This window comes from Panthera pardus, unplaced genomic scaffold, assembly GCF_024362965.1.
Source record: "Panthera pardus isolate Hobbes unplaced genomic scaffold, ASM2436296v1 HiC_scaffold_11, whole genome shotgun sequence".
In the NCBI taxonomy this organism is placed as follows: domain Eukaryota; kingdom Metazoa; phylum Chordata; class Mammalia; order Carnivora; family Felidae; genus Panthera; species Panthera pardus.
This window is the reverse complement of record NW_026526666.1, coordinates 95596407-95618677: the sequence shown is the minus strand read 5'-3', so window position 1 is coordinate 95618677 and position 22271 is coordinate 95596407. Positions and strand designations below refer to the sequence as shown.

At 49.2% G+C, this 22271-nt stretch overlaps 1 protein-coding gene across 5 annotated transcripts in view; it reads left to right on the top strand.

Moving 5' to 3' along the window:
- FHAD1 (forkhead associated phosphopeptide binding domain 1) overlaps window positions 1-22271 on the top strand; it is a 120078-nt gene that overhangs the window by 4798 nt on the left and 93009 nt on the right. For all 5 annotated transcript variants that reach the window (XM_019461458.2, XM_053898935.1, XM_053898934.1 and 2 more), the window contains exon 3: window positions 15405-15611. In XM_019461458.2, coding sequence (XP_019317003.2) covers window positions 15405-15611 — 207 coding nt within the window. The remainder of the gene's footprint in view (window positions 1-15404; window positions 15612-22271) is intronic.

Below are 22271 nucleotides of genomic sequence, written 5' to 3'. Positions count from 1 at the left end.
GCAGGGTTTCGCCCTGCAGACCTTTTTCTGTATCCTGTAAGGAGTTTGGTTCCCCGATGGCAATAGGAAGCCTGTGTTGGCCGGGCCAGGTTTTACCACTGTTATCACTCATTCCTTCCACAAATATTTACCTGGAGCGTCAGCACTGAGGCAAACCTGGGGATAAGGCAATGGCAGAATCAGGCATGGTCCGTGCAATCAGAAAGCTGCCAGGAGAGAGACACAGAAGTCAGGGGATCCCACAGAGACATATGTTGTTTTAGTCACACTGGGGCTCTAAAGAAAAGGAACATGGAGGATAAGGACAACTTAATGGACAAGGGGGAAGGGAAGGACATGTGCAAAGGCCCTGGGGTAGAGGAGCATATTATGAGCCCAAGGGACTGAGAGAAAACCAGTGTGTCCAGAAGGAAGAGTGGGAAGGAAGAGAGCTTAAGAAATGAGTAGGCCTCCTTCAGGCCACCCTGTCTGAAGAGTATGGGCAGAAACTGGGGTATTCTGAGCAAGGGAGGCCACCTCCATTTTGAAAATTTTGAAATGACCAGCCTGGCTGCCACACACAGACTAGCAACGAGGGGCTCCGTTCAGAATCTCCCTTCTCGCGTTTCACACCGTTCAAAAGCCTCAGCCTTGCTCGTTTCAGACATAAACCTCGCGAATTTTAGTTTGTGTGATTGGCTGTGGCCTGTGAACTGTGATTTTTGGAGTTTAGAGCTGTCACTCAGACTCCGCTGAGAAAGGGGCTCCGTTCTTCCAGAGTGAAGAAATCCCGCCAGCCCGTAGTTGTCGAATTGTCCGCACGTGTCCGAGTGCTTGTTAAACATGAACCCCTAGACGTGCTGCCCCGCTGGGAACCTTCGCATTAGACACGCTCCCCAGACTCAGGTCGGGAGTGGGGTCCCGTGGAGATGGCTCCAGGATCGTGCTTCAGCGCCCTCCCTCTCTCTCCTCGGCCACCCGTGGCTCCCCCCTCGTGATGCTGTGGGAGCCCCTGTGTCGACGGAGGAGCGTGCATGCTGTTCCCGTGGACTCTGTTTAGAGGCGAGGAGGAGGAAGAGCTCAACAGTGGGCAGCTGACCCACCCCAGCCCCTCCCCGAGAACTCACCCGGCCACACTGGGGAGGTTTCTGAATCCCCTCCAACGCCGAGCTACGGAACAGCCCAAGGCAGCGCAGCGCTGTGGCTGGGAGGGTGGGGGGTGAAGGAGCAGAGCAAAGGACCGAAATAACGGGGGGGGGGGGGGAATGCTTGCTCCGCCCTGGCCTGTCCGCCCTGGGTGCACAGCGCCCTACCAGCTGGCTCCTTCCTGATTGGAACAGTCTCGCGTGTTGCAGCCCCTTCTCGCGGGGGATCTCAGGATCACGGAGCAAGACGGATCTAACACACACCCCAGCACCCAGACAGCCGGCTGACGCTTGTCCCTTTGGCTCCTGCCAGTTCTGGGCTGCCTCTTGGAGAAGAACCATCATCATGAGTTCGAGCCCCACATCGGGCTGTGTGCTGTCAACACAGAGCCTGCTTCCGATCCTCTGTACCCCCCTTCTCTGCCCCTCCCCTGCTTATGCTCTCTCTCAATCTCTCAAAAATAAAATAAACATAAAAAAAACAACCATCAGAGCCTACATCGTATTCTTGTTTATTATTATTAAACAAGGCTGCGGTGATCGTCCCCTCGTTTATGTCATTTCTCAGACGTCTGGGTGTATCTGCTGTGTCAAAGGCCACGAACATCTGTGCCTCTGATGGGCGTCTCCAAATAGGCCACCAGGGGTCCACCGACGCGGTGTCCTGCCAGAATGGGCGCCTGTTTCCCAACCCTCCCCGGTGCGTGTTGTCTACCGATTGGATCTCCGCTGACCTAACAGGTGACACATCGCGCCCGTGTCATTCTAATTTGTGCTTCTCTTATGAGCGAACCCCTGCGTGTTGAGAGACGGGGTGACAGGTGGACCTGGTCCGGAGAAGCATTCTCACCCCTGCTCAGAAATCCCCTGAAGATCACAGCCCGGACACAGAGCAGGTCTCCTCTGTCCTCGGGAAACTCTTCTCTCCCCTGTTGGAGAGCTGGCAGCCGGAACCCGGGGCCGGTCTCATCGATCACTTCCCACCACAGCCATTTATGAACCTACCTTCCCTCCGGCAGGTGGAGGGCTTCCAGGGGGGATAAAGCTCATAGAAAAGGGCTGATCGCATTTTGCTCGCTTTTTAGAACATTTTTATTTCTTTTTTATCGCGGCAAAGCGCACATAACACAGAAGTTTCCATCTTGCCATGTCTTCAGAGTACAGCTCAGCGGCATTAAAGGCATTTACCTGGTGCAGCCGTCACCCCCGTCCGCCTCCAGAGCTCCCCGTCTTGCAAAACCCTGTCCCCCTCCGCCAGCCCTGGCCACCACCCTCCTGGTTTCTGTCTGTGTGAGTCTGACCGCGGTAGATGCTCATGTAAGTGGCCTCAGGCAGCATCTGCCCTCTTGTGGTTCATCCGTGGTGTATATTCCATGGCGTGTTTCCAGCACATTTTGCTTATCGGCTCCTCTGTGAGTGGATACCCGGGTTGTTTGCACCTTTGGGCTGTTGTAAATAACGTCATGAACATGGGCGTACAGATATCTCTTCAAGCCCTTGCTCTCCATTCTTTTGGATGTATACCCAAAGGTGGGCTTGATGGGTCGCATGATAATTCTATGCTTAATTTTTTGAGGAACCACCATCCTGTTTTTCACATCGGCTGCACCTTTTTACATTCCCACCGACGGGGCACAAGGTGCCACTCTCTCCACATCCTCGTCAACATTTGTTTTATCCTGGTTTGGTTTTGTTTTTAGTTTATTTGTTTATTTTGAGAGAGGGGTGGGGGGAGGGAGGGAGAGAGAGAATCTCAAGCAGGCTCCGAGCTGTCAGTGTGGAGCCTGACGCGGGGCTCGATCCCCTGAACCGTGAGATCGTGACCTGAGCCAAAATCGAGAGTCGGATGCTTCACCGACGGAGCCACCCAGGCGCCCCTTATCCTGTTTTTCTGATAGTAGCCATTCCAATGGATGTGAGGCAGAAGATCACAATCTTTCCGATAACACAAATGATACAAACAGCTACAGCATGCATTCGTAGACTACTTCACCTCCCGTGACTTTGTACATATTGTACATCCTGAGTATGTATGCAGAAAATTACATTCTCCAAAAAAAAAAAAAAAACAACCCTGTGGTGTAGGAGCTGCTATCATCACTGTTATCCTCATTTAAAGATGTGCAAATGGGACGCAGAAAGGTCAAGTTGAAAAATCACACAGCTGGTCACAGGGGAGGTGGGGGCCACGTTTCAGATTCCGGGTTGTCTGACTCAGCAGTTCCAGAGAGAAGAAGTTTCATTCCTTGAGTGTAAATTTAGCTTTGGGAATATCTGAAATTCCTTCCGAGTTCCCTGGAATATCAAAGTAGCTCACTAAGCTAGGGAGATTCCATCGGGCGAAATGCAGAGTGAGGACTGTCCGTGAAACACGACGTGCATATTCTGGTGATTGTCCTTCACGCGACTAGCTGGGGTGGCGCCCTCCAGTGGGGGGGTGCGTGTGGGGACGGAATGTTGACGCGGCACCCACTGATCAGGAGCGTGGGGGTTGTGAATTGAAGCCCCCCACAAGAATCCTCTCGGGGGGTCAGGGAGCTCCTCAGAGAAGCCCAGACTTGAGCTGCCTCTTTAAGGAGAAGCCTGGGGAGGCCTGGGTGGTTCAGTCTGTTAAGTGTCTGACTCTTGATCTCAGCTCAGGTCTTTTTTTTTTTTTTTTTTTTTTTAAGTTTCTTAATTTATTTTGAGAGAGAGAGAGAGAAAGAATCCCAAGCAGGCTCTGCACTGTCAGCACAGAGCCCGACACGGGGCTCAAACTCCTGAATTGTGAGCTCATGACCTGAGCTGAAACCGAGAGTCGGACGCTTAACCGACTGAGCCACCCAGGCACCCCTCACCTCAAGGTCTTGCTCTCACGGTCATGGGATCAAGCCATGTGTCAGGCTCTGCCCTGAGGGTGGAGCCTTCTTGAGATTCTCTCCCTCTCTCTCTCTCTCTCTCTCTCTCTCTCTCTCTCTCTCTCTCTCTCTCCCCCGCTTGCACTGGAAGGAAGGAAGGAAGAAAGGAAGGAAGGAAGGAAGGAAGGAAGGAAGGAAAGAAAAGGAGGAAAGACAAGGAAGTCTGGGGATTTTCCAGACAGAGCAAGTAGGAAAGGACACCCCAGGTGTTGAAAAAGCAGGTGCAAAGGTCCGGAGATGTTTGGGGAACAGTTTGGCTTGGGAGAAAAGGACGAAATGGCATGTTGGTGGTGACATTGCAAAATGGAAGCCAGGCTAAGCATGTGAAGAGGAACCTCCCCCTCGCCAAAAGGCTTTGAAGCTGGGGAGGAGTTGGTGATCTTTGTTACCTGGGTGGGAGAAGAGCAGACGGAGTGGCCCCGGGACAGAGCAGTCAAGTGCGTGACCTTGCCCCACCGGGTGGCCGGTTCAGAGCCTGGCTCCGCTCTCGTGGGCTGGAGGGTCTCAGACAAGTTATGCAGCTGTTCTCGGTGGCGGTCTTTGTATACGTGCCCTGGGGGTGGTTGCAGGGACCACGTTTTGAGAGTGAATCACTGTCAAGGGCTTAGATCAGTGCCTGGTGTTGTCAGTACCGTAGTAAATGTGGGCCATTGTATTTGTGTTCTATTTACTACACAGGGGGATGATCTCCCGGTTTTGTACTTCGGAAGTTGGGGTGGACTCAGCTGGTTTCTCTGTCCCTGGGCCCCCAGGTCAAAATCAAGGTGCTCAGCGGACCTGGGCTCTTCCAGAGTCTCCAAGGAGAATCTGCTCCCAGGTCTGTTCGGGTGCTTGGCGCAAGTTAACCTGTGCTGTTACGGACTGAGGTCCCCTTTCCGGGCTGGCTGTCAGCGGAAGTGGTTCCCAGCCCAAGAGGCCGCCCGCATTCCGGGCTTGTGGGCCCCTTCACCTTCAAAGCCAGCAGCATTGGCTCAAGGCCTTTTCATGCGTCAAATCTCTCAGATCCCTGGGGTGCCTGGGTGGCTCAGTTGGTTAAGCGCCCGACTTCGGCTCAGGTCATGATCTCGCAGTTCATGAGTTCGAGCCCCGCGTTGAGCCTTGTGCTGGCGGCTCGGAGCCTGGAGCCTGCTTTGGATTCTGCGTCTCCCTCTCTCTCTGCCCCTCCCCACTTCACTCACACTCTCTCAAAAATATTTAAAAAAAAACAAAACCAACAGATCTCTCTGATCCCCTGTTCTGACTCATCTGTCCAACTCCAGCCAGAGAAAGTTCTTTGCTTTTAAGGGTTCATGGGATTAGATTAGTCGCACCTGGACAGTCCAGGATGCTCTCCCTCTCTTAAGATCACAGACTAGTAACCTTTACATCTGCACAGTCCCTTGTGCCCTGTAACAGAGCATCCTCGCAGGATCCAGATTTGGGGCGTAGATCTCTTTTGGGGACCACTCTGCCCACTGTAGTCAATCCTGCCTCTCACCTGCACTGTTGCCATGGGGAGGGTGTGGTGTCACGGGGCTTGTTGGAGAGCTTTTTGGGGGAACTAGTAGGGACAACGTCAGGAGCCGTGGAGAGGGGTGGTCCGCGGGCTGGGAGTGTGACGACGCCATTACCGTCATTACGGAGAGGGTTTAGGGGACAGGAGGAGGCAGGAGGCAGGAGGTGAGCGTGTCGGCATCCAGGGGCAGGTGGGCACAGGGAGGCCTGGGGTTGAGCTAGGGGTTGAAAATACACGTCGGAGAATTAAGGCTCTGCAGCGGGAGAGGGGGAAGGAGCGGGAGCCAGCCCTAGAGTAGAATCCTCAGGAGCCGTGCGAGCTGGGGGCAGGTGAAGGGAGAGGCGCCAGTGTGGAGGCCTAGAAGCAGCCACGGCAGCGGCAGAGCCAGAGGCCGTGGCCGGGCCAGAGAAGAGAGCAGTAACGTGTCCGTAACGCAGCGAGGGCTCGCTCGGTGCCCGGCCCCGTCCTTGGCACGTCCGTGTGTGTTAACTCATTTCGTCCTGACGATCGGCATCCCTACGAGGCAGGCGCTATCATTTTCCCCATTTTACAGATGAGGAATTTGGGGTCACACAGGGCGGGTCGGAGGCTGGAAACCACCCTCAGGCAGGCTGATTTTAGGAACCAGCCTCTTCCTGAGGCCTCACCCCTCCAGGGGGCTTTCCCAGGAGGACCTGGGCGGAAGGGTCTCTGTGACAGAGGGAAGCAGAGACATTTCCCCTTCCCTTCTCCTCCCAGACTCACGTCTCGCCAGAGCCCAGCTGTTTCCCCATATCCTCATTCTTCTGGAAACCCCAGTTTTCACTCTTTCTGCACTACGTCTCTTTCTCGAGGCAGTAAGGGGGATGTGCTGGGGGGGGGGGGGGATGCACTGGCCAAGACCCAAAAGGTAAAAAAAGTAGATCAAACACACACACACACTCACGCAGACCCCACTTAACTGAAAAAATGTTATCCTACTACCTTGAAGTTCCTCCAAACCGTACCTTTTGTCAGTCCTGTGTAGCTCAGCATATCAAACCCACTTTTGCAAGGGAAGCAACCGGAGAGCAGCAAGAGACTCGCCCCAGAAGATACAAGAGGGAGACCCTCAGTGAGCCAGGACCAGACCAGGCAGGGTGACAGCAAGACCACTCTGATCCCCTTGGCAGCTGCGGGAAGGGGACTTGAAGGCCATGCCGGAGAGCTGCTCACTGCTGGAACTCTGGGTCCTGGCAGGGAGCAGAGGGCCGTCCAGAGTGGGTGCTTCATGAAGGGACACCGACAGAGGCAGTCAGGCTTAAAGAAACCAGCCAGGATGGTGTGGCACCCAGAGCCACTGAGAGTGGGGAGCTGTTCCCACCCCCCCCTCCAGACCCGAAGGGTGAGGGGGTTACATCTCCTGGAATCCCCAACGGCAGCTGTGGCTTTTGGTGGAGGGTTGGGCCCAGCCCATGGTGTCCCCACAGGGAGGGAGCAAGGGGAATGTCTGATCCCCCCACTGGCCAAACCCAACCAGAAACCAGAGACAAGGAGCCCGTCAGCCCACGATGCAGCCCCGTGGCCGGCCTGCTGGGGCAGAGGGCCAGGGGGAGAGGGTGGGCGAGGATTGGAGGCCAAGTGGAGGATGTGACAGGGCACAGAAGGTGAGGACCTGGAAGGCTGTTAACAAGGTAGAATGAAAAGCCAAGCACCAGGGACCGGTGGCTGGGGAGCCTGAAGAGAGCAGCATGTGACCAGACTGGGCCGACTTGAGGACAGAGTGTGAGGGTGGCAGGGAGACAGGGACAGAGGTGGAGTTGGAGGAGGTGGTGGGCCAGGCCAGGGCAGGTGAAGGGGAATGCCCACGTGGAGTGGGTGAGGGAGCAGAGGTCACGAGGAATCAAAGAGGAAGGGAGGGAGGGTGAGGAAGATGGGGGTCAGGAGGTCGTGCTCCGAGACTGGGTTTATGAGTTCCAGAAGATGAAGGTTGAGAACTGGCTCTGAAGGAAGGTTCCAGATACATCAGGAGCCTTGGTGGCAGGCTAACTAACGGCTTCTCAGGGAGGCTTCCTCAAAGCCCAGCGGTCACCAGAGCAGATGTTTATCATTAGCAGATTTGTCGAAGTCTCAGTATTTTATGGACTCACTAAATACTTTTAAAAGGTATTTAAAATGCAGGACACTTTTTTTTTTTTTAATATTTTAGGAAAGATCATCTCTTTCCTCATTTGAATTGCCTTAATTTTTTAAATAGTTGTTAATGTTTATTTATTTATTTTGAGAGAGAAAGAGAGCACGTGTGCAAGCAGGGGAGGGGCAGAGAGAAAGAGGGAGAATCCCAAGCAGGCTCTGCACCATCAGCACAGAGCCCAACGTGGGGCTCCAGCCCATGAACCCCGAGATCATGACCTGAGCCAAAATCAAGAGTCAGATGCTTAACCAACTGAGCCCCCCCCCCAAGCACCCCTGCAGGAGACTTTTTTTTTTTTTTTTTAATGCATGGTCCATATTCAGTTCCACCCCACTCCTCTCTACTCGCGGGGCACCTGGGTAGCTCAGTTGGTTAAGATCCGACTTCAGCTCAGATCATGGGTTCATGAGTTCAAGCCCCACGTCAGGCTCTGTGCTGACAGCTTAGAGCCTGCAGCCTGCTTCGGATTCTGTGTCTCCCTCTATCTTTGCCCCTCCCCTGCTGGTGCTCTGTCTCTCAAAAGTAAATAAGTAAACATTATATAATGTAATTAATTAATTAATTAATCCCTGTCTACTCTGAAAAGCATAGGGGACAAGTCAAGGGCACAGATCTTGGTCCCAGAAGTGCCACGTGCATCTTGATGTTGGGTGAGACACTTCGTCGTAGCCACGTTTAAAACTGCGGTGAAACGTAACGTTTACCATCTGAACTGTTTGTTAAGCGTCCGGATTAGCAGCGTTAAGTGCGTCCATGCTGTCGTATAACCAACCGGAACTTTCTCATCTTGCGACACTGAGGCTCTATGCCCGTTAAACCGGCAAACAATTCCCAGTTTCCCCCTCCCCCTAGGCCCTGGCAGCCGCCGTCTTACTTTCTGTTTCTGTGAGCTTGGCAACTCTAGGTACTTCGTACTGGTAGGATCAGACAGCCGTCGCCTACTTACGACTGGCTTATTTCACTCGGCGTAATGTCTTCAACGTCCGCCCGTGTCGTAGCGTGCGTCGGCATGTCCTTCCTCTTTAAGGCTGAATAATATTCCATTTTATGTACGCGGCACATTTTGCTTATCCGCCCACTTCTCAGTGGACACTGGGTTGTTTCCACCTCCCCGCTGTTGGGAGTAGAGTCGTGAACACGGGTGTACAAATCTCTCTTCAAGCCCTTGCTTTTCGTTCTTTTGGATGTTTACCCAAAAGTGGGCTCGATGGATCGTATGATGATATTATTCTTAATTTCTTTAAAGTGGATTTATTTAGTTTGAGAGAGAGAGAGAGAGAGAGAGGGCGAGCGTGAGCGTGGGGGAGGGGCAGAGAGAGAGGGAGAGCATCCCAAGCAGGCTCCATGCTGTCCGCACAGAGCCCGATGCAGGGCTCAGCCTCATGAACGGGGAGATCATGATCTGAGCCAAAGTCAAGAGTCAGATGCTTATCCAACTGAGTCGCCCAGTGGCTCACACCCAGTGTGAGTAGCGGGACAGCTCAGCAGGACGGAGCTCATACATTCAGCCTATATTAGCAGCAGGGCTTCTGTCCAGTAAGAGCTTTTAGCAAATCTCCAAGGAAGCAGAGGGTCTCATATTATAAGATGGTCCCAGGAAGCACTCTCTTGGCCTAACCTGTGACAGAGGCTCCTCCCACTTTTATGGAGTCATTTAAAACTTCCTGCTTGCTTTGATTTCTTTTTTTTTTATTTTTTTTTTAACGTTTATTTATTTTTGAGACAGAGAGAGACAGAGCATGAACAGGGGAGGGGCAGAGAGAGAGGGAGACACAGAATCTGAAACAGGCTCCAGGCTCTGAGCTGTCAGCACAGAGCCCGACGCGGGGCTCGAACTCACGGACCGCGAGATCATGACCTGAGCTGAAGTCAGACACTCAACCGACCAAGCCACCCAGGCACCCCTGCTTTGATTTCTTAATAATGGCTTGGCAGCTACTAAGGAACGGAGAGGAACGAGGCTCGGGAAAAGGAAAACAAAATGCAGCACATAGAATTTCTCTCCTCGATGGGTTATCCAGGGTTCATGGAGCGTAGGGATCAGTGGGTATGGGGATGACCATGACGTGAGTGGAATTCCCCAAAGAACTAACGTGCTGTAGTGTTTTTTTTAAAAAATGCTTTCTTTTTTTAGAACGGATTGAGGTTTATAGGAAATTGAGCAGATAGCGTACAAAGTTCCCGTATACCCGCCCCCAACACACACAGAGCTTCCCCTATTATTAACATCTTGCTTTCACATGGGACATTTGTTACCACTGACAAACCAATATTGATATGTTATCATTAACTAAAGTCCATAGTTGACATTAGGCATTGCATATTCTGTGGGTTTCGGCCCATGTCTGATAAGTACCCACCACTGCAGCATCATACAGAATAGTTTCACCACCCTGAACCCCCTGTGTTCCACATGTTCATCCCGCCCCACATCCACTAGAGCCCCTGGAAACCACTGACCTCTTTACTGTCTCTATAGTTTTACTTTTTTCAGAATTTCATATGGTTGAAGTTATACACTCTGGCCTTTTCAGACCGGCTTCTTGCACCAAGTGATGCGCATTTGCATGGTTCCTCTGTGTCTTTTTCTGGCTCGGTAGCGCATTTCTTTTCATCACTGAATTTTATTTCATTGTGTGGATGTACCACAGTTTGCTTATCCATTCGCCTTTTAAAAGACATCTTGGTGGCTTCAGTTTTAGGGATAATGATGCTATAAACATGTGTCCAAAGTAAATGAGTCTTAAAATTCAACAATAAGGAAACAACCCAATTTAAAACTGGGCGAAAGATATGAACAGACACCTTACCCAAGAAGATCTACAGATGGCAATAAGCTTATGAAAAGATGCTGACCATCATGTATCATTTAAGGAATTGCAAATAAACACAGGCTATCTTTTCATTTATTTGGATCTTCTTTGATTCTTTCATCAATATTTTATAGTTTTCTTCATATATATCTTTACATATTCTATTAGACTTCTACCTAAGTCTGTCTGTCTGGTCTTTCACTCTTTCTTAATCTATCTTCCTTCCTTCCTTCCTTCCTTCCTTCCTTCCTTCCTTCCCTCCTTCCTTCCCTCCTTCTTCCCTCCCTCCCTCCCTCCCTTTCTTTCTTTCTTTCTTTCTCTCTCTTTTTTTTTCTTTTCTTTTCTTTCTGCTGCTAATGTAAATGGTGTTGTGTTTTTCACTTCCAATTCCAGTTGTTCATTTCTGGTATATAGGAAAGCAACTGACTTTTGTATACTAATTTTGTATCCTACAACCTTGCTATAATTGCTTACTAGTTCTAGGAGTGTTTTTGTTGATTCATGGGGATTTTCTACATAGGCAGTCATGTCATCTGCAAATAGAGACAGTTTTATTTCTTCCTTTCCAATCCGTATACCTTTTATTTCCTTGTCTTATTGCCTGCCCTGGCTAGGACACAGTACCGTGTTAAAAAAGAAGTGTGAAAGAGGACATCCTTGTCCTGTTCCTGATCTTAATGAGAAGGTTTCTAGTTTCTCACCATTAAGTATGATGTTAGCTTTAGGGTTTTTGTAGATGTTATTTATCAAGTTGAGGAAGTTCCCCTCTATTCCTAATTTGCCACAAGTGTGTGTGTGTGTGTGTGTGTGTGTGTGTGTGTGTGTGTGTGTGTGTAATCACAAATGGATGTTGGATTTTGTCAAATGCGCTTTCTTCACCGGGCTGTGATCATGTGGCTTTTCTTCTCTAGCCTGTTGAGGTGATGGACAGCATTAATTGATTTTCTTTTTTTATTTTTTTTTAACGTTTTTATTTATTTTTGAGACAGGGAGAAACAGAGCATGAACAGGGGAGGGTCAGAGAGAGGGAGACACAGAATCTGAAACAGGCTCCAGGCTCTGAGCTGTCAGCACAGAGCCCGACGCGGGGCTCGAACTCACGGACCACGAGATCATGACCTGAGCCAAAGTCGGCGGCTTAACCAACTGAGCCACCCAGGCGCCCCTCATTAATTGATTTTCAAATGCTGAACCAGCCTTGCTTACCTGAAATGAATCCCACTTGCTTGTGGTGTATACATTGTTGGATTGGATTTGCTAATATTTCGTTGAGGATGTTTCATCTGTGTTCATGAGAGATACTGGTCTGAAGTTGTCCCTTCTTGTAATATCTTTATCTGGTTTTGGTATTAGACTAATGTTGTCCTCACAGAATGAGTTAGGAAGTGTTTCTTCTGCTTCGATTTTCTGAAAGAGATTGTAGAGAACTGGTATCGTTTTTTCCTTAAGTGTTTGATGGAATTCACCAGTGAACCCATCTGAACCTGGTGCTTTCTGTACCAGGAACCAGGTGCTTTCTGGAAAGTTATTCATTATTGATTAAAATTCTTTAATAGATATGGGCCTATTCCGATTATTTATTTCTCCTTGTATGAGTTTTGGTACATTGTATCTTTCAAGGAGTTGGTCAGCTTCGTCTAAGTTATCAAATTTGTGGGCATAGAATTGTTTATAATATTCCTTTGTTATCTTTAATATTTATGTGATCAGTAGTGAACCTCTCTCTTTCATTTCTGGTTTTAGTAACTTGTACCCTCTCTCTCTCTTGTTCTTGGTTAGCCTGCTAGAGGCTTGTCAATTTTACTGATCTTTTCAAAGAATCAACTTTTGGTTTCACTGATGTTTCTCTATTATTTTCCTGCTTTTTATTTCATTCATTTCTGTCTGAATTTTTGCTTCATTTCTTCTGTTTGGGTTAGGCTTTCCCAAGGTGAAAGCTTAGATTATTGATTTAAAGTCTTTCTTCTTTCCCAATGTATGCATTCCATGCTATAAACTTCCCTCTTAGCCCTGCTTTCACTGAATCCCACAAATTCTGATAAGTTGTATTTTCATTTGCATTTACTTTCATTTCATTTAGGTAATTTTTTTTTATTTTTCTTGAGGCTTCTCCTTGACCCACAGGCTGTTTAGAAGTGTGTCGTTTAATCTCCAAATATTTTGTAATTTTCAGTTATTTTTCTGCTATTGATTTCTAGTCTGATTCCATTGTAGGCTGAAGGCATGCTGTGTAGGATTTCTGTCCTTTTCAATTTGTTATGGTTTGTGGCCCAGAATGGGGTCTATCTTGGGGAACGTTCCATGTGAGTGTGAGAACAACGTGCATTTTGTTGTTGTTTGGTGAAATTGTCTGTACCTGTCAATTAGATCTAATTGATTAACGGTGTTGTTCAGTTCAGCTTTATCCTTACTAACTTTCTGCCTGCTGGATCTGTCCATTACTGAAACAGGAATGTTGAAGTCTCTAACTCTCATAATGAATTTGTCTATTTCTTCTTGAACCTCTATCAGTTTTTGCCTCATTTATTCTGATGCTTCATCGTTAGGCATATACAATTAAGGATTGTTATGTCTTCTTGGAGAACTGACTCCTTTATCATCATATCCTTGTATCTTCTCTTTATCCCTGAGAATACTCCTGGCTCTGAAGTCTTTTCCGTCTGAAATTAATATAGTTACTCCTGCTTTCTTTCTGCATTTCAATATTTTGAGTGCCCAAGTGTATGATAAAAATTTGCAAAGTGAGTAAGAACACAGACATTTGAACGAAGCAAATCCGAGTAGAAGCCAGGGTAGTCAAGCTGGGTAACTCTGCACAAATGTAATCATTCTGTGCCTCAGTTTCCTTATCTACAAAATATAGAACTATCCCTTTGGGCTGTTGTGTAGATGAAATGGATAATGCAGGAGAGCACTTAGCACATTTCCTGGCATGTAATGTTTAATTAATATAGTCTATTAATACAAGCTGTTGTATTGTTATATAACAGCATAACATAAGCAATTAGTCTATTATGGATACAAGTGACTGGTTATTATTGCATTTTGAGGCTTCACTGTCAATTTCTAAATGCAAGTACTCTTCGTATGAAGTTGGATGAGGCACTCCAGGAGGACACATTTAAATGTTTATTTATTTTGAGAGAGAGAGAGAGAGAGAGAGAGAGAGAGAAAACACACAGGTGCATCCAAGCAGGGGAGGGGCAGAGAGAGAAGAGAGAATCCCATGCAGGCTCCACAGTGTCAGCACAGAGCCCCATGCGGGGCTTGATCTCACGAACCGTGAGACCATGACCGGAGCCGAAATCAAGAGTTGGACGCTCAACCGACTGAACCACCCACGCGCCCCACGAGAAGATAAATTTAGAAAATAATTGCAAAGTCGCAGGCTGAAGTGGATGTCTCATAGGCAGTGTCCTGAAAAGAGAAAGGCTTCACATATGCCCTGCAGCCACAGTCCAGAGCCCCACGGCCAGGGGAATATGGTATTTCCTTCTGGCCACTGGGCCCTGCTCGGTCTTCTGATCAAAGCGAAATTACAGCAGAGCCTTCTGCCCTCCACTGCCAATTCACAGACACACCGTCTGGGGTCCCTCTCTTTTTGGAAATGTAATCACACCACGCCTCCTATTAAAAAGTAGATCATTGGGGCACGTGGGTGGCTCGGTGAGTCAAGTGTCCGACTCTGGATCCCAGCTCAGGTCTTGATCTCAGCCATGAGCTCAAGCCCCGCAGTGGGCTCCACGCTGGGCATGAAGCCTACTTACAAAAAAAAAAAAAAAAAAAAAGGTAGATCATCTTCGATTAGATAAATTCTGAGTAGCTTTTAAGAAGCAATAGAAATAGCTAATCACATGGGACAATCTTCATTGCACACCAAGCTTTTCTAAAGGTGGTTATAAAACTAGGTGATGTGCTGTGATCTCAATTTTCTTTCAACTTTTTCACAAGATTGTAAGCACAGACAGACTAGAAGGATGTTCACGGCGCCTGGCTCTGGGGGGATGGGAGCCTAGGTGATTTTCATGTCTTCTTTGTGCTTTTTTCCGGTTCTCATTTTCTGTAATATTTTTTGAAATGTTATTTTTTTAATGAGTTGAACACAAAAGTAATGAACGCCAATCATTAGGAACACCCCCCCCCCCCCCCCCCGTTTACCTCTATGTACTTTATCCCATGAACTTGGTGTTTTCCTTAGAGGAAGGTGGACAGTTGCCACCTGCCAAGTGACCTTTCTGGTTTGGGTTTGGGGCCATTTTTGCTTTCTGTCCTGCTGTTCGGGACGACCAAAAGCATACCTATGTGGGGTCAGGGATATAGAAAGTGGCCGATTCCCTGGCCAGACACGTGCTCATCCAGACTCCACAGAGTTCCCTTTGCCTCCGTGCTGCCTGATCCCCAGCCAACAACTTGGGCACCTGCTCTGGGGTCTGGAGTCAGAGAGAAGACATACCCCAGCCCCACCAGACACTATCCATGTGACCTTGGCCGGGTCGCTATCTTCCCTGACTCTACCTGTCATCATTTTTATTTATTTATTTTTTTTATTTTAAAATTTTTTTTTTAACGTTTATTTGTTTTTGAGCCAGAGAGAGACAGAGCATGAACAGGGGAGGGGCAGAGAGAGAGGGAGACACAGAATCTGAAACGGGCTCCAGGCTCTGAGCGGTCAGCACAGAGCCCGACGCGGGGCTCGAACTCACGGGCCGTGAGATCATGACCTGAGCCGAAGTCGGACACTTAACTGACCAAGCCACCCAGGCGCTCCACCTGTCATCGTTTTTAAATGAGGGCTGTGGTGACCAGCCAGCCAGGCGAGGCGCCTAGCACCTTCTGATACCCAGTGCTCAGCAGTAAATGTGAGGGGCCCCTGCCGTTTATTCTTGTTTTCTTGGTTACAGCCGCCTTCCTTATGTATTTCAGTCTCCTGACATCGACAACCATCATGCGCTCATTGAATATAATGAGGCCGAGGACAGCTTTGTTCTCCAGGACTTCAATTCCAGAAACGGCACCTTCGTCAACGAGTGCCACATTCAGAATGTGGCCGTGAAGCTGCTACCTGGAGACATCCTGAGATTTGGGTCTGGAGGGCTGACCTACGAACTGGTCATCGAAAACCCATCCTCGGTGAGTCCAGACCCCTGTGCGTCCAAAGGGTGGTCCTTGTCCGCCGCGCGCCCCTCGGGTTTCACGCCATGCACACCAGTGACCCTGATGGACTGGACCCGGCAAGGTTCACACCTATCCCGGTGGATCCTGGCGGGGCGTGAGTCCTCGCGCCCTCTTCTGGGCATTTCCTGGAATGACATGTAAATTTTGCACCGTGGCAAACCCAGAACTAAGCGTAGCGTTTTGCTGAAAATGCAAAGCTTGATCAGGGCAGATGGAAGGCAGGATGCGCTTTTGAAAACTCAGAGATGGATGCTTCTTTTTAGGCAGATCAGCCGTCTGCAGCTTCCTCGCTCTGTGCCCCCCGAGCAGGGTTCTTTCTAGGCCTGGGTCTCGGGCTTGCCAGGACGGCCTGGCATCGATCTGGCTGTAGAGCCCGAAAGTCAACGTCCGCCCGGAGCAGACACTCAACGCATAGCAGCTGTTCTTATGCCCCCGATCAGAAATGTCCCCGGGGTCCTGACCCAGAACGTGGCCCCGGTTTAAGCCAAATGTAATACAGAACTTCCCCATTAAACCTCAGTCACGAGGAACGTGCTGTTTACCAGAGAGGTGGGATGGGGGCGGGAGGAGGGGGTTAGCAACACGGGCTTTGATCAGGATCCCAGCTCTGCCACTTGCATACTTTTGTGTGCTCTTGAGCGAGCCACCGGACCCCTCAGAACCTCTGTTTCCTCACCTACAGAATGGGGCCAATGGCAGCAGTGACCTTGCAGGCTCATCTTGAGGGTTGAGATGATTATAATCGTAAAACTAGCACAGCGTCCATTCCCGGTGAGCACGGAATGAATCTCTGCCATGCGTGTCCCAGAGAGATGGCGCATTTATCTTACCACCCCCAAGAATGCTACTCGAGTGAGACCTCCAAGGCTTAAAATCCTTTCGGGGACAAGGCCGAGTATAAATAAATTAAATTCAGAGGATCTACACGGAATCCTGGGGTTTTGAGCCCTCAGGCAGCCCTAAATATGCACCCCAGGCAGATCAACAGAATCCCTCAGGCTGCAGGAGCCACGATGTCACATCCATCACCTTTGGCTTTGAAGATGGGGGACAGATTTTCCTGCTACTGCACAGCTGCCTTATCCCCCTTAGATCATTAAAGTGTGTTTGCTCATGGACTGTACCAGGGTCCTGTGGCAGCACCGAGGAGGGGCTCCCGACCCGGAAGGTGTTGACCTGATCAAGGTTTCAACGTGGGCTCCAAGGACCCCCCAGTACTTCAAACCCTGTGAGCAGACCAAGCATGCAGATCCCTGGGCCTCACCCAGGCCCAAGGACTCGTACTTAAGGTTGACAGATGGGGCGCCTGGGTGGCTCAGTTGGTTAAGCGTCAGCTTCACCTCAGGTCATGATCTCACGGTTTGTGAGTTCAAGCCCCGCGTCGGGCTCTGTGCTGACAGCTCAGAGCCTGGAGCCTGCTTCGGATCCTGTGTCTCCCTCTCTCTCTCTGCCCCTCTGCCACTCATGCTCTGTCTCTCTTTGTCTCTCAAAAATAAATTAAAAAGTTAAAAAAACTTTTTTAAAAAGATTGACAGATAAAATACAGGACACCCAGCTAAATCTGAACTGCAGATAAACGCCAAATAATTGTTTAGTATAAGTATATCCCAAATATTGCAAAAGGCCACTTATGCTTAAAAAAAATTATTTGTTGTTTATCTGAAATTCAGAGTTAATTGGACACACTGTATTTTATTTAGGTTTTTAAAAAAATTTTTTAACATTTACTTATTTTTGAGACAGAGAGAGACTGAGCACGAATGGGGGGAGGGTCAGAGAGAGAGGGAGACACAGAATCCAGAGCAGGCTCCAGGCTCTGAGCTGTCAGCCCAGAGCCCGACGTGGGGCCCGAACTCACAGACTGCAAGACCATAACCTGAGCTGAAGTCAGACGCTTAACCGACTGAGCCACCCAGGCGCCCCTAGATTTTTTTAAATCTATATATTTATGTTAAATCTGGCAACCCTCCCCAGCCTCCCTGGGAACGGGGTGTGCACTGGGGAATATGCGTTCTCACAAGCTCCCTGGTGATTCCGACGTGCCCCCAACACAAGGAAAACCTAAATTTGGAACTCCTCCTCTAAAGCATTTACAGATTGTTTCAGGAACCAAAGAAAACAGAGTCTCAAACGCCAAGCCTATAAACCCAAGTCTGTGAAGCGTGAGTCAATGTTTGTCAAACACGTATGATTGAGTATAAGAATGTATTTGGAATGTCCCATAAAATTACAGGTTCCCAGGCCCCCTGCCTGGGAGATTCTCATTCTGTGGCTTGCCAGTAGGGGACAGGGGGACAGACGACATCTGCCTGCTTTCACACAAAGGTATTTATGGAAATGTTATTTATAGGGACACAAAAATTGAAAGCTAGCTATCCATCAAAAGGGGACGTCATTTTAAAAAGTACAAGGAGTTCTTCGTATATGGAAAACTGTGCCGCTTTTTTTTTTTTTTTTTTAGACACTTTATTTATTTTTGAGAGTGTGCAAGCTGGGGAGGGGCAGAGAGAGGAGAGAGAGGGGATCCCGAGCAGGCTCCGCAAGGTCAGCGTGGAGCCCTGTGTTCCACGAACTCATGAACCGCGAGGTTATATGACCTGAGCTGAGATCGAGATGGGGCACTTAACTGACGGAGACCCCCGGGCGCCCCTGTGCCGCTTTTTAAAAACCGGTTTTTGGAGACAGACTGACAGGCAAGAAAGCTGCAGGTGTTTAAAGGATGTAACTTGATCGACTTTGACTTAGGCGTGTGCCAGACGGACCATCATCAAGGCAGTGAGCAAACTCATCACCCCCAAAGGGTTCCTCGTGACCACGTTTGCTTGCCTGCTTTTAACAGCTTCCTCGAATATAACTTGCACCACACACACCTCACCCGTTTGTACGTGTGCCGTTCGGTGTTTGCACGTTTACGGGGTTCCGTAGCTGTCACTACCACCCGCTTCCAGAACCTTTCCATCCATTTCTGTCACCCTCCCCCAAACCTTGGAGGCACTTCGTTATTTTTGTTCGTTTTTCATTTTTAGATTTTAAAGTGGTGGCAAAATACCGAAAACATTTACCGTCTGAACCTCTTGTGAGCATATAGTTCTGTCACTGCACTCACACTGCCGTACAGCCATCTCCGGAACGTTCTCCCTCTTCCCAATCCGAAACCCGGTGCCCGTTACGTGAATGCTCCCTCCCTCTTCCTTGCTCCCCCAGCCGCCACTCTTTCTGTCTCTGTGAACTTGACCGCTCCGGGCCCCTCACAGAAGTGGAATCTCACAGTGTTTGTCCGTTGGTGACCTTCTCCCTTCACTTACAGAGTGTAATGTCCCATGGTCCGTCCGTGTTGTAGCAAGTGTCAGAACTCTCCTCTTTTTTTTTTTAATTTTTTCATGTTTATTTATTTTTGAGAGAGAGAGAGAATGGGGGAGGGGCAGAGAGAGGGAGACCCAGAACCCGAAGCAGGCTCCAGGCTCTGAGCCGTCAGCACAGAGCCCGACGTGGGGCTCGAACCCACGAACCGTCAAGATCGTGACCTGAGCCGAAGTTGGACCTTTAACCGACTGAGCCACACAGGTGCCCTGCATTGTTAACATTTTCTCCAGAACCTTCTTCAGTGTGGACAGTTGACAACACAAAACAAATCAAGCTCTGATTTACAGTGTTTGCTATTTCTGTGGTGTAAATACTCCCACCATGGCCAATCTCAAGAGACCAGGAAAACATCACTGAATACAGAGATACAGGGAGACGTGAGGTAGCATGCACACGTAGGGTTAAATCACCTCAAGAGCATGGAGAGCTGTAAAATAATGTAATATAATTCGGAAGGGTGAGTGTTAACTATGTTACTTTTGTTTCTACTCTCGTTTAATTGTAAGTTCATATCATTTAATTTTTATTAATGGCTTCTTATCAGCCAGCTCACAAAATTCCTGGGCATTTAATACCTGGCTCTCATGGGGGGCACCAGGGTGGCTCAGTTAGTTAAGCATCCGATGTCGGCTCAGGACATGATCTCACGGTCCGTGAGTTGGAGCCCCGTGTCGGGCTCTGTGCTGACAGCCCAGAGCCTGGAGCCTGCTTCGGATTCTGTGTCTCCCTCTCCCTCTGCCCTTCTCTGTCTCTCTCTCAAAAACAAAGAAACATTTTTTTAAATAAAAACAAAGAACTGGCTCTCATGAGCTGGTAGCAGGTAGCCCCAGCACGCCTCTCGTGCAGCAGACATTCCCCGGTCCTGCCTGGATGAAGACCGGGGTCTTCTGGGCTGCTTCCCACACGCGGCACGTACCACGTGAATAACACCACCAAAGAGTTATCAGTGTTCCTAGAAAACCCCGATTCCAAGCAGCGCATGCAACATCTTGTGGTTTTCACACTGTCTCTTTCTTCCTTTCTTTTTTGTAACTTAGAAAATTTCCTATTCCCTGTTAACCGATCATCTAAGACCCTTCTGTGAGTATGGAAAGCAGTTATAAAAAAAAATCATGACTTCAAACAAGCTCGAAGCTGTAAGAGCCCAGGTGTTAGAGTCAAACAGCATCATCGCTTCCCGGCTGTGGGACCTTGGGCAAGTCACTTACCCTCTCTGAGCTTCAGTTTCTTAATCCACAACATGGGGGCAAAAATGCCTCCCCCACCTCTGGGATTGTTCTGGCAATTAGATGAGAGCACAACACAGTCTCTGGCACCCGGGTGCCTTCCTGACGTGGTGGCTCATCGCCGGAGAAATATCGGCAATTACAAACAGCAGAGCACGTGACAGGCTCTCCAAGGTCAAAGTCGGCTTCACCGTCTGCCCAGCCTCCGGGGCATCCTGGCAGCGTGTGTGGGTCTTGGAGGCACCCAATATGCAAACTCCCTTGGTTATTTTAGGGTGTCCCATTTAACATGCACCCCTTACAGGGCTAAAAGCACACACTGGAAAGATAACATAAAGAACAAGTAGATAATCTGAAAAATTGGGTTATGTTTTCTTGAGTAAATTATTGACGGGTGTTTGTTCAAGCTGATACAAATTCAGTAGCGGGTGTGGCCTGGCTAATCCAGGTGGTTGACAACCTGCTATTTTAAAGACAGTGTGGAAGAAATCAGGAGTGTAACATATGCTCCCTGAAAAACAACAACAACAAAAAACATGCAACATACCATATGGTCAGAGAAAAGGGAAAAGGGAAAGAAAAAAGGCATTAGCGTGTATTTTTAAACTCACGTTTCTAAAAACAGACTTCTTGATAACTGACCTTGACCCCAAGCTCGGGGTACATTCTAATGTGAGCACAGCCCAGAACTAGCTTTTAATGTGAGTCCTTTTCTTGTGTTTGTTTTACCCCTGCCTGTTTCCTTATGTACTGGCAGCGATTTCTGAGAAAACCTTGACCTTGCTTATTATAGAGCAAGCATGCAAACCAGAGAAAATCAACTTTTACCTTCCAACTAAAGCCACCCTCAACCAACAAGCTTGAGAAAGAAAACAAAAAAACCTTATAATTTTATTTTTAATTTTATTTTTGAATCCGAAAAGCCAAATGGAGCCTTTCGTGCATGTATATGTCCCTGGCTCCTTCCCCCTTAGGGACCCTATCATTAGGGCTCTGGGCTGCAAGTGACAGAAACCAGCTCTAGCCGGCCTCACCGGGGCTGAGCAGCTCAGGGTACTGCCCCAGCCAGGGCTCAAAGCCAGCTCCCCACGTGCAGCGCCACGTTCACAGCAGCCATCATCACTGTAGCCAGTGACGATGGGAACCCAAGTGCCCCCAAAATGGCTAAACAAAATGTGAATTCTGACACCTGCTACAACGCGCGTGAACCTTGAGGACACAATGCTCAGTGAAATCAGCCAGTCGCCCAAAGACAAAGGCGGTACAGGTACAGTTCCACTTGCCTGAGGTCCCTAGAGGAGTCAAATTCAGAGACAGAAAGCGGAATGGTGGGTGCCAGGGGCTGGGGGAGGGGGAAGGGGGTGGTGGTGTTTAATGGGGACAGAGTTTCCGTTCTGTAAGATGGAAACCTTCTGAAGATGTGTCTCCCAGCCACGTGAGTGTCCTTGGCACTCCCGACCTGTACGCTTAAAAACGGTTAAGATGCAAATGTGGCGTTACGTGTGATTTACCACGATTAAAGCAACAGCGGCTTCTAGCTCCCCACGCCTCGGCTCCGCTCCCTCAGGCAGGCTACATTGTCAAGTCCGCAGACCACCCCAGACCCTGGTGTCCGGCCACGGGCTCCCTGGGTCCCTTCGGCTCTGATTGGATCACACGCCTCACCGCTGAACCAATCACTGAGGCCGGGGAATGTGATTGGCTGAGTGCTTAGCCCCACCCACAAGCTGCTCAGCGATTGGGCGGGGGATTCCCCAGACGCTCCAAAAGACCTGAGTGGGGTCTGGGCGGCCCCCTGGGGGAGTGGATGGTATTGGACGTGCCGGACGGGCTCACTCCCGCTGGCACCCTTGCCGTTAGTTAGCGGTGAGCGTATGACCTGAGGATCCCAGCACAAAAGGGGAGTTCTTCCACGCCTCCCAGCAACCTCCAGATTTGTTTTTTAGCACATTAGAATTTACCCCTTCTCGCCTTTGGCCCATGGGCCAGTGAATATTTATTTAACTGGTGGGAAAATGTTATAGGA